At 37.6% G+C, this 19,056-nt stretch overlaps 1 protein-coding gene across 5 annotated transcripts in view; it reads left to right on the forward strand.

Annotated features, from left to right (window-relative positions):
* TLN2 (talin 2) overlaps positions 1-18,772 on the forward strand; it is a 173,992-nt gene extending 155,220 nt beyond the window's left edge. For all 5 annotated transcript variants that reach the window (XM_082769058.1, XM_082769056.1, XM_082769059.1 and 2 more), the window contains 6 exons: positions 1,916-2,040; positions 8,074-8,199; positions 11,351-11,413; positions 11,529-11,711; positions 15,882-16,007; positions 16,929-18,772. In XM_082769058.1, coding sequence (XP_082625184.1) covers positions 1,916-2,040; positions 8,074-8,199; positions 11,351-11,413; positions 11,529-11,711; positions 15,882-16,007; positions 16,929-17,057 — 752 coding nt within the window. In that variant the 3' untranslated portion in view covers positions 17,058-18,772. The remainder of the gene's footprint in view (positions 1-1,915; positions 2,041-8,073; positions 8,200-11,350; positions 11,414-11,528; positions 11,712-15,881; positions 16,008-16,928) is intronic.
* The last annotated feature ends 284 nt before the right edge of the window (positions 18,773-19,056 follow it).

Here is a 19,056-nt window from a genome sequence, read left to right on the forward strand (position 1 = left end):
AGCTTACACTTAGATGGCAGTAACTCTTTGCTTTTTTGTACATGTGTAGCAAAGAACAAATGTTCCTCTCCAGGAAAATAAATTGAATACTCTAGTCTTTTCTGCAGTCTTTAGGATGTTCTGAAATTTCTCATTTCATTTACTAAGAAGCCAAGCCAATATCAGAGATTTCATATGCCCTAAACGCTTTTTAAAAAAATCTTGTTGCTATCCTCATCTTCAGAGATATTTTCTTACTTTCAGCAATTTCAGGATTTTAATTCATATACGTTAAAATTAAATTTCACTTTTTCATTTTTGAATTCCTTTTTTACTTACTGCCTGCCAGCATTTTTTTCTTCACTTTAGAAGTTTCTTTGTGCAAAGTAATTTTTTTAACCATTTACAGTTATCTTTTATTGATACATGGTAAAATTCTGTCTCCTAACTGATCTAGATTGCGAATGTTTTCACCTTTGTAAAATGCCTTTTTTTTTTTTTTTTTAAGAGGAAATCCTACATTTTAGAGGTTTGGATTTGATTGTGTTTCTGTATGCTGCCTCTAACAAAAATGCCATTATTTTTTCCTTGTTTATCTGGACGAGGTTAGTGTTTAATAAAGAATTCCTTTGTCTTGTACACCAACTAGGCTGAGAAATTGTTTCTAGTAATATTTTGGTCTTTTATATATAAGTTTGTATGAGATGTACCTCACTAGGATTACAACACAAATGAACTTCTGCTTTTTTCCAGCACATCATAAATACGAGCGAGTCATTTTGTATTCTATGATTTGGTCATCCATAGCAGAAAGTGCATCATTCTGTAGCTGGTGTGAATCCATAAGCATTCAAGGTTCTTTTGTTTGGTGTTTGATGAATCAGAAATGGGTTATACCACTCTTGATGCAAAGTGCCAGTATCCTTCTACCCCTTTGTCCTTAATAAGGATTAATGTTGATATTTTATTAAGTTTACATAAACTTCCTAATCAAGTCTCACTAAATTTAACAAGGCCCAAAGAGATTGTTTTCTTTATTTTTTAATTTTAACTTAGTCTTCCTTTGTCAGTGTACACTGCTTCCCATCCTTTTCTGTTTCCATCCGTGATGCTGCTTTCTCCCTTTGCCTTTTATGAACTCAGAAGTTTCCTTTTTCCTTTCCTTCTCTTCCCAGAAGCTGATTTTTCTTTTCCGTTTCATTGCTTCCCTCAATTCTAAATATGGATGGTTTCTAAATCTTGTCACCCAGAGAATAATGTTATGAAAATGAAAATAAGGATGCACTATGAACTTAACAAATTGGGGATGATCTGTAGCCAAGTATTCACTTTGTGGACCTACAACATTTATTTGAGCCAAAATTAATGCCAAAAACTCAACAAAAAAACTGACCTTTGGATATGTTACAGAAACTGCTATTGGCCTTTTCTAAAATGCATTAGAAACACATTGCTGAAAACCATGCTTTCTTCATTCAGTGCTAGCTTCATCTCTAACCAGTGCCAGAAAGAGAGACTCTGAAAAGCATGCTGTGGAGGATTATCTATTGTCTGTAACTTGTCATCTTTAGCAATGTTAGATTTCTCACTGTACCTTACAATTTGATCAAGGTTTTAGTAAGAGCCCAGATAACAAAGTTGAGTGAGAGCTAGTTTTGTTCCCAGTGTGGACAGTGTTCCTCTTTGAAGCTGCTTTAATTGTGCAATTCTTAATTAAGTTATTTTCATAACAGATTTGCCTGCTGAATACTTTTATTATTTTTTTTAATTATTTTATCCCATTATGTTACTAAAATTAGCTTTTTTTTTTTTTTTTTTTTTTTTTTTCCAACACTCATGCTGTATTTGACACTTCAAGTGTGTTTGTAAATCACCCTGTTTGAATGGCAGCTTGCAGTGGCACTGAAGTTATTGTCTTCGTCTCTGTTAATTTCAGGGACAGAGTGGGTGGATCCAGAAGATCCAACGGTCATTGCAGAGACAGAGCTACTAGGGGCTGCAGCATCAATTGAGGCTGCAGCAAAGAAGTTAGAGCAGCTGAAACCAAGAGCCAAGCCAAAGGTGAGTGTCTATCCCAATTGTTTCTTTGAATAAAGCAGATGATGCAAATAGCCCATATGTTGGCTTAGTGTTTGTTACCATCCATGTTCATGGTATAAACAATCAAACATTTGCATCAGTCTCAGTGCCACTAGATGCTGCGCTGGGTGGGACTCACCCCTGAAGGTAGAGGTTAAAAAGATGCTTTTCAGGGAGCAAGTCAAGCACAAGTCATGAGCAAACAAAGGAAGAAAAGCCTAATGTTAGAAATGCTTGTGTCACGGTATCATTACTGTTGGTCATGTACCTTTCTGTTTCCAAACATACTTTATTGATGTGAAAAGTCATTTTTACTTGCTCTTCTTTGAAGACCCTTTGTTCTCATCTCAATGTGTGTAGTATAGTGGGAGGAAGCAGCAGCAAAACAGAAAAGATAGAGCAGAATGCGAAAGACCTTCAGGATTTTATGAGATAAAATCCATGATATTTTATTCTATGATAAAAGAGTAACTACTTTGGTACCAGATCAGATATGTGGTATAACCCTTCTTCTTCGATTTTCCTGAAGGAAAATAAATTCACAGTTCACTGTGAAAGCAGGTAGTGCTGTATGTTGCCAGGTCATTTCAAATGTGTCTGAATATGTTATATAAAATAAAACCAACTATTTTCATGAGTGGTATGGAGGGAATGTATAACACTGCTGTTACTTCTGGCTGTATGCATGACTGGATCACCCAGAATTGCTACCTTTTGCCTAGTGTGGAATAACAGGTTTTAGAAGAAATTACCATGCTGCCTACAATTCTATCTCTTCAAAATGAAATTGCGCTTTAGCTTTGTAATTGAATTCAGGAAGGACTATGTATCTCTTTCCTTGCTTAAGCTGCTTTGTAGGTACAGAATTGTTTTCTAACTAATGCTAACAGTAAAGCTAATGAAAAGTCTCTCCAAAAAGCAGGGCCTCAAGAACATTCAGTGTTGGATTCTTGTTTTCAGTGCAGAGTGGTATTACGCCATTCAGGAATATCAGATGAAATAGTTCTTGGTAACTTCACAGTTTCAGGACTTTTTTCCCCCTTTGGTGACAGGAATAAATTAGCTCATGGAAAAGAAATGCTCTTTGTACTGCATTTTTTTTTTTTAACAAGTGCATCCGTTTTGTTTATAAAGAAAAAATGGTCCCTTATAATGAGACTCTACAGAGCAGAGGACACAGGCTGGGTTGGAGGAGAGGAAGAGTCCTCCATCACCTTTTCTATACAATCATTGCACAATAACGTATGTGTGTTGCCTAGTAACTGCAGAGCAGTTTCCTTCCAACATCGAAGCCACTCCAGGGTCATTGTAATTTTCTAGTGAATACAGAAACTACTGCCCACACCTGCTCCTCATTTAACATGTTAATTTGAGTATCCAGTCTGTGTGTGATTTATTGGTCTGCTTATTTGTCATTTTCTGAAAGTAAAATTCATATTCAACTCTGTTTAATTTGGGAATTAAACAGACTTTACCACGTTTTCTTTAGATGTTTAATCCCTTTCACAGTACGGATTGTAATGCACATCAAAGGTACAGGGAAGATCACAGAGTGGTTCAAATACCATTTTTTCTCTTGAAGAGCTTGGACAAGACTGGTGTTCACTAGTGTCTTCCCAGAGTAGGATTCCCTGCATTTAACAGGCTCTGACTTTCTGATGCTCAAGTCTTTGACAACATACATGGTGTTGCAGAGTGAATGCCTCAGCTAGGTAACAGGGTTGATACAGTTGATTTTTCTTATGCTTAGTCTACGAAATGCACCAACAGTAGTGATTTGTTACAATGGAACAGACTGCTGGTCCAGCTACACCAGTATCTTGCTTCAGTTAATAGTAATCATCATTAAGTGAGCCTGCAGATAAATTCTCTGTTAATTTTAGCATAATTTGCCTGTAAGAAACCACCATCTTCTTCCTTATTAATTGGTGGCTGATTCACTATTTCTGGGTGAGCCTCTTTTAGACTTGAAATTTTCATCTTTGTTTTCCAGTTTGTCTGTTACCTCTAAAGAAAAAATCAGTCGTTGAAGGTAGGGTTGATTCTCATTTGTTCCATCTGATTATTTTTGGTCCTTTTCTACTTCTTAATTCTTTTATTTTGCTTGTTTTCTCTTCATATTTTTGCAGTCATCCTATCCTCATGATGTCATAGTCTAAGAGCAATAGTATGAGGCTTTTTCACTTTTCACTACTGGAGAATCATTCTTTGTTTAGAAGAACAGTCTCTAGTAAGACACGGCCCTGCTAACTGCTGCCCAGATTTCATTGTATGGTGTGTGCATGTTCTGTTGGCTTTGCAGCCTGGTAGTTTGGCTGCAGGTGAATATCTAAACATCCTAAGATGTTTAGACTGCTGCTACTTCATTGCCCCAGCAATATCTTAATATCTGTCTTCTGAGTTTGTATCTTGCAAGCGCTTTGAGGACTTTCCTAAATAGGCTTTGCTACTCCTCCCCGTAACATGAAAACTGGAAACCTGATAAGTATTTTCATTGCAGTGTTGAAGGCGGGGAATCATCTGTGAAGCAATGAGATCTTTATTTATTAAGCAAGTTTTGGCTGTCATATTTCCTTTAAATAGTTGCTTTTTTGCTTTTTTTTTTTTTTTTTTTTGAGCTTGGAATTTTTTTGTTTCCCTTCTCTGGGCAGTTGTGTCTTGCAGCGCAGCCACCTGTTGACCCTTGTTCTGTAAATATGCCACTGGCTGTTAAATAACAACCTCCCAAATTCATTTTTGAACAAGAAAATCAGTTTAGCTACTAAAAACTACATGTTTCAGTAATACTGGAAAGAACACTTTAAGGAAAATGGTGCTGTAGATGTAGTACAGCAACTGAGAGCATTGCTGTACCCGCACTATTCTGTTGGTATGTTCTTCGTGCTACTTTGCAGGCACGTGCCTTCAAACATAAGTGTCTTTAGCAGTCAATAAGAGTTCCCTGCTGTTAACTTTCAGCAGTTTGTCCTTTTTTTCCCCAAGATGAATCAAATCTGGATGTCTTTTTCTGCAGGACTCTGTGTGATATGTTTGATATATTAGGTTGTTATTTAATCCAACTATATATCAAACATATTCCTACAGTGTCCTGCCCTGTCTCCGGGGGTTTTAACATAGTAGAATGCAATATGAAGGAGTACATTCGCTCTCAAGCAGGCTTAGAAGACTTCCTGCAGACTCCTAATGTAATCCAACTTTAAATATATACACGAAGTGTTCCTCTATCAGTAGATGTGCTCATGGAGGGACTTGTAAGTTATGTAGGTCTTTTTATGATAGCAAGCAGCAGCTATGCCAAGAATTGACTTTCACTGAAATGGTTGTGTTTTCCATGCTCAGTGCACTAACATTACCCATATTGGTTTTCTCTTTATGAAATAGAAGATGAGAGCTGCTTCAAAAGAAAATGGTTTGTCTTTTGTAATTCTTTCTAATGTTTAGCAATCTCACTGGGGGTTTATTTGTTCTTCTATTAATCATGACTTTATGCTACCCCTCATAATGGAGATTCTCTAGAAAACTGGCTAAAAGACAGTACAAAAACAAGGATTTTTTTATCAATGGCACAATCAACTTCTTCAGGATGTTTTATATTACAGAATGTGTAGCTAGCCTAATCATTTTGGCTTTTCTGTTCTGGTGACCTTGTTTTCCAACTGACCTTTCCCATACATAGGCAGTAATTAGTAGCTTATTAGTTTAAAGTTATGGAGAGAGTGGTTCTGGTCTTCATGGTGGCAAATTGAGGAAGGAGAAGCTAATCACTTCTCTCAGATTTGTGATTTAAAAAAATATATATATATAAATAGCTCTCTGAAGTAACTGAAGTCTTACAATGCAAAATATTCTGCCAAATATCACACCATTGTTGCGAACTTTGTTCATGAAGGCTGTGAACAGACACAGGTTTTGAGAACACTGATGAGTGTGAACCTACCATGACACAGTCTTCAATAACAGGAATGAGGACAACAATAACTGCTCTTGTAGGGCTTTCAGTCTTGGACTTTGGCATGTACTTATTGCTAAGGAATACTCTTAGGTGGGTACAGGCAGGTAAATATACCCACAGTGCTGATTAGGCATTGTGTCTACTTCATTTCAGACATAAGCATCCAGCCATTAGATATAATACCTGAGAATGCTGAAGGAAAACTACAGGGAATTACTAGAAAACAAGTTGTTAGAGAAGATGAAAACTCAACAGAATTTATACAGTTTGAGTGCTGTGTAAGGCCAGTTCAAAAATCATTTCTTCACAGAGGATATCTACTGTCAATAGATTATTATTTTTCCCATAAATCAAAGGAGTTGTGAGATGACAGGAAATGTAGGATTTGGAAGTTTGAGAAACTCAGTGTAATTACCATTTAGATATAAAATTGGTTATGATGTTACATTGCAAGCATAGTCAAAAATACAGGTGGGACATGAGTTACTTGCTTTACGAAGACTTTTCTTATCATATTTCTGTTAGAAAGACATACACTTCAGTTGATGACATTAGCCCAACAGCAACACAAGACAAATATTTTTCTTTGCATTAGGTGGCTCTTCCTAATGGTTAAGAAAGAATTTTAGGTGCCAAACAACTTCATCTGCACATCAGTTTTTATTTTTCAGATTATTAAGTTTTTCTGCTCTCCATGGACAATGCAGTTTCATCTTCTGGACTTTGTTTTAGTTTTATACGGTGGCAATTACATGAAATGTTGTAGGATTGAGGCACCACCTGATTTGCAAATTTATAACTAATTGTCACTACCTATTTATTATTTAATGATTGACTAATATTACATCAGATAGTAGTAACAGCAGAACAAAACCTGCATGAAATTTAGATGGATGCACTTAAAAAAAACTGAGCATTTGATCTGCAAGGCTTAACTCTTCAGTTCACATAGCTTGTGTTCCTAGTTATTTGACACAACAATGTGATGGTTGCATAAGTTGGACGAAACCTGTATTTCAAAAGCTTCATCTCACAAAGTGGTCTCTTGTGGTATTGTATCCACTAGTCCTACTGGTCATACTGTGTTGGATTCTGGTAGGTTTGTGATTTAATCACAATCAAAAGAAATTGTATTGGTTTATTTTGCGTGTGTATGTATATATATATATGTATATGTATATGTGTATATATATACAGAACAACAACCAATCATAACCATTTATCTATCTATTTTGTTAACCATTCAGGAGACTAGTAAGATGCTTAAATGAATAAGCATTTTTAGTCCGTGTCTAAGTGATTAGCAAGTCAAGGAAGGTTTTTATTTTTTTATGGCACAACAGATTTCCCTTTCAAATAGCAGGAAACTTCATTAGGAACAGTTGATCTGTCTATTCACACATGCCTGTTGAAAGACATGTATGGATGATTGAATTGTTCCAGACAGACCTTTGGACCCTTGTATCTCCCAGATGACTAAAGTGGACTACTGCACAGTGCTGCTCTCTATGTAATGGCAGCTCTTACTAAAAGATGCTAAATCTATGTGTTTGCTTAGTTTCTATTACACTTCTTAGTACAGGTGAATGGGATACTATATGGCTACTACTGTACCTTTTTTAATGCCTTATGTATTTAAGTATTTAGAAAACCCTCCCGTTTCATTTAGTGATTCTGGAAGCCAGTATTGTAACACTACAGAGATGATTTTGATATGTAAAGGCAAGAATTTCTTTTCAGACTTGCAGGTTTCTGAAGGTAGTTTTGAGTATCCCTGATGGAGTGTAATGTATTAGAAAGTTTAAGGCAGCTTTTGAAATACCTCATGTGATACTCAATTTCACATGTGATCAGCCACAAGAGTGTTTTAATATTTAAGATCATTTATGTTGATTTTTAGCTGTAGACCAGATGAAACTCCTTTGCAGAAAACAACGTTGTACCTCTTTTTTAATGTACTGGTTGGTTTCAAAATCTTGTTTCAGCTTACATATGTTGTGGATCTTCAAAATGCAACTTCTTTCTGGTGAATAATGTGTGGCATTGTTCTTTCTTGGTTATAGCAAGCAGATGAGACTCTGGATTTTGAAGAACAGATCCTGGAAGCAGCTAAATCCATTGCTGCTGCTACCAGTGCCCTCGTGAAGTCAGCTTCAGCAGCACAGAGAGAACTGGTGGCACAGGGAAAGGTGGGTAAACAGGAAAAGTAGCAACAGTGTTGAGGAGATGTATTGAAACTGCATCTAGTCTCTTAACTGTTCTGTGTTGAAAGAGTACAAAAGAAGCTGAGGAATGGACTAGTAAAAAAGTAAATCTTTTAATTCCTTGTCCAGAATACGTGGCCCAGGCCTGGATCTGCTTAAAATAATGCTTCTAATTTAAGTCTAGCAACTGTAATCAAGTAGTTGGCTTCTTCAAAGGTTTCAGTTGCAGAGAGGTTGTGGGGTCTTTTTCATTTCATGAAGAGATGTGATTCAAGCTAGTAATGTAGAGTCCCTTTGTCACAGCCTGGGGGTCCAAACCCAAACATCACAGGATACAATGCCATTGTGGACAGGAATAGCAAAGAGCCTCACTAGTTGTTCCCTCAGTGTTTTGTCGTCTAATCCAATGGGGACACAGGCCTGCATGCAAATTGAGTACATTCAAGTGGACATGCTTGTAAATACCAATGAAACAGTGCTAATAACATGCCATTATCCTTTTGGTCTTGTTAGAACTGAACTCTTTGTAATCCATTTCATATCTGTCACTGTCTTTTTTTTCCTGTTAATATAATTTGAAATGTAAAATTTGAATGGGTATGTTGCTTGTGAGAACAATTTGTTTATAGGATCATTGTTGTTGTATAGTTATGGTTTCTAATTTCATCTAAGTCTTTATTCTGAGCAGACTGCATCATGGATCCTGTTACAAAAGAGTTTCTGTCTACTTAAACTGTAATTCCTGTGGAACTTTTTGCTTTAGTTCCAGTAGGAATACAACACACTTGTTTTGGAACAATAGCAATGCAATTGTTTGAAAAGACCCTCTATAAGCTGTAGCTATTGAACTTTCTGATAACACATAAAACCTATTAATTCCTATTGAAATTGACTGTGGAAACAGTCCCCCAGTGACAGTTTTGACCTACCTTACTGTTTCATGTAGACTATTGAGCAGTCTACTTTTATGTGATAAGACCTGTTCTTAGTTTCATTATATATATACAGCTTGCTTTACTTTCCTCACCACCAGCACTATAGAGTTATAAATTGTGTACGGGTGTGAGCCCTGCATATCTGTCTGGTAGTTATGGATTATTTGCTCTCTCAAATATGTTTCCATTTGAATCTTTCAGACTGAGGCTAATGTCACTTGCATGCTTTCTATCCAAGTTCAGAAAATCGCTAAAAAACACCTTTATCTGTCTATTCAAGGAAAGCCATAGTCTACTATTCTAACAGAAGCACACCTGTCAAATGCAGTACCATAACAGCAGATTTGTTCAGCCTGCTTTACTGAATTTAGTCGTTTTGCTTTATCTTTCATTATTCTATGGTGACTTGCTGTAAGATCATCAAGTTTTTGCATTGAATAGCCTTTACTGATAATTGCTTGCCTGCTAGGATCTCATCTCTTGAGCCAGCAGACAATGCAGTGATCTCTAAGGAAAGAAATTAATCCTAGCCAAAATGAAAATGTAATGAAAAAAACCTTCGGAATTGTTTATGCATGTTCCTCTCATGATACACAAATAAATAAGGCCATAAGATATTTCTGACACAAGGAAGTGACAACCCTTTCTCCTTCTCTCCTTTCTGTCTTTACTAATTACTTGTTTTTAGATGATTGTCACTTCAGGTTATCCTCAGACACGTATGCACCTCTACCTTCAGATTAGTCAGCAATATGGGAAGCTGGCTCCTAAAATTGATGGAATTCTTGCCCATATTGAATGGCTCCAACCTGCCTGCTGGGAGGATTTAGTTGCTGATGCTGAAGGAAGTGTTTTGCTTTTGCAAGAAACTTTCTGAGGCATGTGATATGGATGCTGGTACATAGGAAGGAAGGACAAGTTTGATCTGTTCCACATCTGTCTCTTTAGTACTGAAGAGTAATGACTACTGATTTCTCACTGACCTTTTAGTTGGTCTGGAGGCAATGGGAAATACTAAGACAACTGCATGGATATATGTGAACCAGGCACATTCTTGTCCCACTTAAATTTCCCACATTACATGGTAAAAGCTGTGAAAATAACTTAAAGGGAAAACTGGCACGATATTGCAGTTGAAGAAATTTTACTTGAAATTATTTTATAGCAATTTCTGCAGAACAGATGAAGTCTGTGAAGTTGGATCTGATCTACCTTATTTTACCACACCTGCCTGTATATTCTCCCCCTATTCCCCTCTCTCCCACACACTCTGGACACCAATGTCTATAATGCTTTATTTATGGACTACTTCAAATTATTTTTCTGGGAATGCTTAGGCAAGAAAACTTGGAAACTTTACAAATTCAGGAACTCTAGCATATTCTGTTGTATAACTGAATTCTCTCATAATGTTACAACGGTGTCACCATATCCATGCGTAAGGATTCAGTTCTGATCCCTGGGATCCTCATTATGCACAAATCCCCGTTTCCATTTCTTTTAAAACATAGCAAGGTTCTGGACCATGTTTACATTTCACATCTTCCAACTATTGTCCCCAAAACTCCCAAACCCAGGCAAACTGGGGGTTGGTGACCAACTATAAGCTTTTATTTCTGGTTTTTCATTTGAAATGGGAAGAAAACTGTTTCTTGGTTGTTGCCAGTACTGCTGATGCTATGGACTCAGCAGCAGCAGTGAACCATGCAGAAAAATGGGATGCTTTCCTCAAATGCTATTACTAGAGTCAAAGGCAGTCAGGGGACATCCCTGGGGAGCTTTCTGTTTTGTACCCTTCCATAATGCCAGAATCAGAACAAATTCAGAAATCATGTAAATCCAAATGTGTTGTGGAGACAGAAATAACTTGTTTGAGCGGTCCAGAGTTAATGAGCAACTGCTTAGTGTTGCTTAGGCCAAAGTCTCTGCTGCAACGGGTATTACTGTGGGGTTTCTAAATGTGTTTCAAGGTGGGGCAATTGAAGCAGCATAGCAAGTTGGACACCACCACACAGCAGGCAGATGTGTGCTGGAAGCACACTTAGTGATAACTAACTTCCAAACTTTCAAGTGGATTTTGTGCTCCTTTATGTGTTGTGCTCAGTAACAGCTGCAGATGTCCTTTTTCACTGATCTAAATCAAAGACAAAATAGCTGTATTTTCTGTTGCACTGTAAGCCATCTCTGAACTGTTTTTTCAGGTTGGAGCAATCCCTGCAAATGCAGCTGATGATGGACAGTGGTCTCAGGGACTTATTTCCGCTGTGAGTAACTACTTCTCTTTTTTGTTAGTCCTTAACGTATCAGGCAAACTAGTACTTTCTCTGCAGAAATAATATCCTGTAAGAACACACAGTGACTTTCTTTACTAACTCCTAGGCCCGAATGGTGGCAGCTGCAACCAGCAATCTCTGTGAAGCAGCTAATGCCTCAGTACAAGGCCACGCTAGTGAGGAGAAGCTCATCTCATCTGCAAAACAAGTTGCAGCTTCTACAGCACAACTTCTTGTGGCTTGCAAAGTAAAGGCTGATCATGACTCTGAAGCCATGAGGAGGCTACAGGTACTTGTTTTCTTCATTACTGAAAACCCACAGCAATGCTGTGTCAACACTGTTTTAGCACTGCTGAACAAATCCAGAATTTCTGGACATTTCTTGAATTTCCAGACTTATACTCACTTTTTCTTGTGGGATTCTGGGGGACTTCAGTTCATTAAGGATGAAGTAGTGGTGCATTTCTTATTACTCAGCAGTAACTAAATCTCACTTCATTGTTTTATTCTTCATTTTTGAAAGATGTTGAGAGATGCAAACATTGACTAGTCTTTGCCTAGCCTGGTTTAGATGCAATATTCATAGGTGTATACTTCTTATCAATTACAGGAATACATGAGCTGAGAAAGTTTGTGTGTATTTTTACAGCAACTGAGTGTAGTGAGTTTCTCTGCAATTATTCTGTGTTCAGTTAGGCCTCCAGTGAGAATCAATCAGAGAATCATTTAGGTTGGAAAAGACCTCTCAGATCATCAAGTCCAACCATTAATTAGCACTGCCAAATCCACCACTAAACCGTGTCTCTAAGCACCACATCCACACATCTTTAAATACCTCCAGGGACGGTCACTTAGCTACTTCCCCAGGCAGCCTGGTACAACCACTTCAGTGAAGAAATTTTGACTAGTATCCAACCTAAACCTCCCCTGCTGCAACTTGAGGCTGTTTCCTCTTGTCCTATCACTCATTGCTTGGGAGAAGAGACCAACCTCCACCCTGCTACAACCTCCTCTGATGTAGTTGTAGAGAGTGATAAGGTCTCCCCTGCACTTTTTTTTCTCTAGGCTAAACAACCCCAGTTCCTTCAGCCATTCTGCCTAAGACTTGTTCTCTAGACCCTTCACCAGCTTTATTGCCCCTCTTTGGACACACTCCAGCACCTGGATGTTGTTGCAAGCCAGGATGCTGTTGGCCTTCTTAGACACCTGAGCATGCTGCTAGCACATACTCAGCCAGCTATCAACCAATACCCTCAGACCCTTTTCTGCCAGGCAGCTTTCTAGACACTCTTCCCCTAGCCTGTAGCGTTGCATGAGCTTGCAAACTATTAAGAAGGCTTAACTTGGTTGCACATGAGTATTATTCTGACCTGTGCAACATTATGCATATGTTCAATGAAGCATTTGCTTCACAGCCAGGGATGTGGTCAGTTTCAGATTTTCTTTGTTTCTAGGTGTCAAGAGACCCCAGTTGTGAACAGAAATTTTCTGAAATGGAGAGTCATTGTCAGACCAAAAAAATAAATAAATAAATAAAAAATAAAAAATAAAAAAATTGGATGCAACACCTCAACCTAAGTCCATTTGTCCATTTTAACACTTTTAAATGAAACTGGTTCATTTTTACATTACATATCCCTTTCATGTTTAGCTTGTCTGAACTGCTACTGAATTTAGCATTGTGTTATGAGGGGTAAAGTCTTTCCTGGAGCTTTGTTTGAGGGTGTTTATTTAAAAATGGCTACAGCCTCTTCTGACTTCCAATCCTGCAGGCTCAGCCTGGAATGTGAGAACTATTTCAGCTCCTTTTTTTTCACACCAATATCTAGTATCTGGTGACAGTGGAATTTCCTCTTTTTCAATTTTTACCACAGATACTGCTAATGGATGCTTATATTATAAGCTGTCCAATATAACAACTAGCATATGGATAGGTAGAATCAAGTCTAGCAGAAATACGTGACTGAGTAGCTGTCTGAGCAAGAGGAACTGATATTGTCATTTTTTCAACATAGAAAAATGGGTTAAGTATTTAGGAAGAAAAAATAAATGTATGAGGGTATGAGATGTGTTTGTTTCCACAGAAAGCAGTGGCATGTTAATGTTATCCGTAGGGATGAGATGGTTTTAGTGCTTCAATGTGGATTCATGTGGACTGGCTTTGTCATGGGTCTGTGGGGGAGGTATCAGTAACTGGAAGATAGTTCCAACTGTAACTCAACCTTTACTTTCATATCCAAATGCCAAGATGGGTTTCAATGAATTTTAAATGCAGAACAAAGAATAGAAACAGGAACAAAATCATGTACTAGAGGCTGTGTTTTCTCAGCTCTGCCAGGAAATTCAGGGTACTCAGTCACTGTAGGCAAATATTATTAAATAGCCTTGGAATGTGAAAAGTTGGAAGGGAATGTGAAAAGGAGACAAGTCTAAGCATGGGTTGAAAGTGAACTTTGCCACTTTATTAAGCTTTACATTAGTCTCAAAATGAATAATGAAGGGAAAAGCAGTTTGCACTTGGAAGTAATGTCCTTTATCATAGCAAAAACAGTGAGTTGATGTCTACCAAATATTTTTACTGGTAGATTTGCCAAATCTACTATGGTTTTTCAGCTGGCTTTTCCCCCAGCACAAATGATTTTATATAGCTTTAATCAGTAGTCTAGGTACAGGAGTTTGAGTATATTATTTTTCTCTTTTCTAGCCCCACAAACAGCTGCAAGCTTTGGGAAAAGGCATTTGAACTGCATTTCCCATGAATGCTGGCTTGGAATGCACTGTTAGGGAGTCTTTTCCAAAACTTAAGGAAATAAGTGAAAATGTTTCCATTTGCTTTGGATCAGGTCCAGACTAGGCAAAGCAAATTTCAAATGACTTGTTTTTTGGGTCGTTTCAGGTGGAAAAAGAGTTAAGTTGAAAGGGAGGTGATATTTGAGATATGGAATAGGACAAGAGGGGATTTAAGAGCTGGTCCATGTGGCTTCCCTTCCTGCTGCCTGTGTGCCTCCGGCATGTCAGTACAGGCTGTCTTGGCCAGTGGCCTCTGTGGGAACAAATGTTCTCACAACATAACACCCCGGGGACATCGGGAGCCATGGAACAGAGAATGGTCTTCTTATTCTCTCTTTCTTCCTGTCACAACACTGCAAGTATCTGCCTTCTCTCTGCAGTCTGTGATAACATTTCTGTGTGTTGATGTTGTTGACTGATCTGCTGTATGAGCAGGAGTTAGTGTGAGATGTTACGCTACTGGATCAGATCAAAAGTTCACTAACCCTATGTAAACTTTTCAAGTCTTGTTGGTCAATAGATTAAGCTTTACCTACATCTGCCCCAACCTCCTCATGCTCATCATTCCATGCAGCAGGAATATCTCAGTGACATGCAAATCCACTCCTGTAGCTAAAAGGTGTTTAAAATTTAGTTTGCAGGATAAACATCTTCCCAGTCCCAGGGTTCAAGTACGGGATTAGGAGATTTAACCATTCACATCCTTCCCTTCACGAAGTATTCAATTACTCTTGAGAGTACTTGATAAAAAGTAATGCCATACAGGATTGCAGAAGCAAGTTTGAGTAGTGATAAAGTCACATCAATTTTAAAAGATGTTCCTTCTGGTATCTCAACTAAATTCTTCACAGGTGTTTCTCTTGCACAGAAGGTAGAAATATCTTTGGTGTTCTGCCCCATTTCATAAAGTTGTTCCTTTGCTAAAGCACTTAAAAGGTGGTCCCCAAACATGTTTCAGTATTTGTATGTACAACTGAGTAGCACGTAAATAGATAAGTCTCCCAGTCAGTCTCTTAGAATGAGTGACCTATGACGCCTCTTAGCTCTAAGTCCACAGCAGCCCAGAAGTTTCTTTTCTTGCCTCTGTTCTGACACTGATGATTAGATAGGTGGGAAGGAGGAGGATTCCAGTAAGAGCCAAGAAGTAGGCATAGGTCAAATCTTTGGTGTATCAACCAAGTTGAAATACAAAATATCAGACGCATGTGTTATCTGGGACAAATTTTAAGAACCACCAGTGATATATCAAAAATCTCATTTACACCTCCATGTGCAGTACCTCTTAAACCATGGGCTACTCTTTTAGAGTCAGCTTTTCATGATTTTCACCAGCTCTTAGTACATTAGAGCAAATTCAGTGCCAGATCATATGATGCTGAGCACTATGCTAGTCAGCTGTCTGCACACGGTGTTTCCTAGTAAATGGCCTTCACGACCTGAGTGCTCCAAAACAAGGTGTCAGCACCACCTTTTAGCTCTAGTAGAAAAGATTGATTTTGATCAAAGCTTAGATTTTTGGAAGGATTAGTTTTCTTTTCACTGGAAAGAAACAAAAAAGGATGCCTTCCTGTGAAGGTAAGCAAAAATGTTTTAGTTTTGGTGCTCAGAAGAATCAATGCTACAGTTATGCATTTTTGTTATTACTGAATTTTCTCTGTCTTTTCTCAAGGCCGCAGGAAATGCTGTCAAGCGAGCATCAGACAATCTTGTCAGGGCGGCTCAAAAAGCAGCATTTGGAAAAGCGGAGGATGACGACGTTGTAGTCAAAACAAAGTTTGTGGGTGGAATTGCTCAGGTTGGTACGATCACCAGTAACTGAAGTGGAGAAAAACTGTCATGGAAACATAGCATAGCATTACAATGTTCACGTTGTATTTCTGACTGGACAAAGCTACATAGAGATCTATGATAAATCACTTGCCTCGGTTAAGTAACTGCTGACATAACAGCAACATGAAATGCTCTAGTATGACTACATTTCTTTATTGAGTGGTTACCATAAGAGCAGTTACAGTTGTCCAATATCTTGTCAATTTTCATCCTGATTAAATTAATGGCTCTTTTCAAACTTCTATTATGCAGTTTAAATATCCCCAAGTCCTAATGGAACACCAGTTTTGTGTGTATATCATCAAAGACAAAGTGTGAGAGATAAGAAATGATGACATTTCATTATATTGACCTTACTAAATATGGTGAAATAATAACAAAGATTTCAAGGCTCTGATGTTATACCAAATTCTGGATTCACTGTTATGAATAAGAAGAAACAGCATCAACTGAGGTTACCATTGAACATACTGTAACTTGTCAATTTCTGTAGTACTGTCATTTCTCCTTCGGCATTTCAAAATGCAGGAAAATACTTTGGTTCCATGCAGCAATGAGTATGCAATTCTACTGTCACACAAACAATATGTTAAGAGACGGTGTTTGTCTAATTTTTGCTAATTGGACAGTGAATATTGGAGGAGCACAGCATTCTAAAATCCAACTTGGATGTATGGTAAAACTGCTAGAAGATACTTTTTTTTTTTTTAATCCTCTATATGTAACAAGTGGGAATCTGGGAAACATTTGACCAATTCCTGCTGAAGACATTGAAACTTCGGTGGGTAATGCTGGGGGCCCTTTCTGTGACTGGTGCCATAGAAAAAGAAAGATGGATTTACAGACAATATTTCTTGCTATCCTAATTCATGCTTCTTTTTTCTAGATCATTGCAGCCCAAGAAGAAATGCTGAAGAAGGAAAGAGAGCTGGAAGAGGCAAGGAAAAAACTAGCTCAGATCCGCCAACAGCAATACAAATTTCTACCCACAGAGCTGAGAGAAGATGAGGGTTAACCTGCTGAGATGTTCTTCTTTCCTTTTTCTCTCTTTTTTTTTCCTTTTAAAGAAATAAGCTAAAGGGGGACAGTACAGTGAGAACTGGTCTGACAACATTCTGGTATGCCAAGCACTTACCTAAATAAACTGCTTATCATATCTTTGGATGAGCAGAGGGCAATAAACACTTGTTCTTTGTCATCTGGTCAGATGAGGTGCATGATGATCAAATAATGGTACAGTATTAAGTTCATTCCTGTTCCTTCCTGGACTTGCATCTCAGGACAAAATATTTTACTTTTTATTGAAGATGCTAAATCAGTATTATTGTCACTTTCCTGATGCTTGACATAATTATTGTTCCTTGACTTGTTATAAAAACTTGTTATAAAACATTCATAGTATTAATAGGAAAACAGTCAAGAAATCATGCATGTGATAAATATCACATGAGCTGGTGGCTCTCTCCCTACCCTTGTAATGAGAAGATAAAGTCAGAAAAAGATATGTCTTGAGTGGGAAAGATGCACGTATGTGGGTTTGAAGAAGATGCCTGGCCTCTTTCAGTGTTATATAGCTGGTTCATCCCAAAACTGGAGGAAGTATCACTGCACCTGTTTGCACTAGTGTTATTAGTCCTTACCTGATACCAACAAGCTTCTGCTTGTACAGTATTATGGTTCACAAAATGTGGCAATAGCCATTCTTTAGAGAGCGCAGAAAACAAAGAAATGGAAACCTTGTCACTGCCTCAATTATAGCAGGTTCATGAAGGAAGATGCTGTTTGAATTATATACCTCTAATGTGTGACTACTTTTACAGTATTATACACACATACACATGCTCTCACATTGGACTGAATAGTTTGTGTTCTGTTTTGTAATTGAAATTATCTGGTTTGTACTGTGGGATTTCTGTTAGAATGTATGTTAGTTAAAAAGGGAAATACCCAGTACAATGAAAGACTATCACAACTCTTGCTATTCTTTTAATAATTGTAATTATTTTGTTTTGAAACCAGTGGGTGTCGTAGGAGAAAAGAATAAGTGATTTACAAGTAGACCCCTCCTGTAATGTAAATAATAAAGATCTGGACTCTAGGGAGTTTATTTTCATACTTGGTGTTGATGAAAATGTACTCACCAAAGAATTGCAGAGAAGGAATAGCAGCAGTCTGAGCAGCAATCTTTGTCTTCAGCTGCAGAAAGGTACTGTATGTTCTCAATATCTCTGTTGTGACCTAAACAATAGCAACATGGGTAGAGTGAGTAAAAACTCTACCTTTTATCCTGTCAAAGAAGGAACATGAACCACAGCAACTTTAACTAGCAAAAGATAAACTGACTAACTGCAGAAACACCATCCCTCTTAACAGCAATTTCCAACATACCTACACCTCCACTCAAGCCTTCTTAATAATGTCAAGTCTACTTAGGTCAAAGGATGATGCCACTACAGTGCTTCTGAAGGCTGTGCTGTCATTTAGATACCTGTAAAGTACCTCCAACTGAGCCTATTATGTTATATGCAGACTCATCTAGTCAACATTGTTGCAGAAATACTTGTCTTGTAGACTCAGAAGTAACCCCTAGTGGTAGGTTTACCAGTTTAGATAGTGCTAACTCATTTAAGTTACTTGCATGACATATAATTAACAGGAATTTTGTCACACTAGTGTTAAATATATAGGAAAAATGATTACAAAAATAATAAATATTAATGTGTACAAATATTTTCTTTTTGTTGTTGTTAGTCTCTTCTCTGGTACTGAAATATTTCAGACAATAGAATTGTTGGAGAATCCATGCTGATGAGAGGGGATAAAAGGGAAATCCCAGATAGCACATCTGTCAATAATCAATGATTCTATGATTGTGTAAGCTTTTGTGCATACACAACCCTTATTGTTAGAGACGCAATTCTAAGTTCTGTATTATACAATTCAGCACAATTGTATTTTTTTTTTCCACTCAACTTTTACACAGTGAATTCAGTGAGTGGTGTAGTGTCACAGAA

This window comes from Aythya marila, assembly GCF_965140915.1.
Source record: "Aythya marila genome assembly, chromosome: 11".
NCBI lineage: Eukaryota > Metazoa > Chordata > Aves > Anseriformes > Anatidae > Aythya > Aythya marila.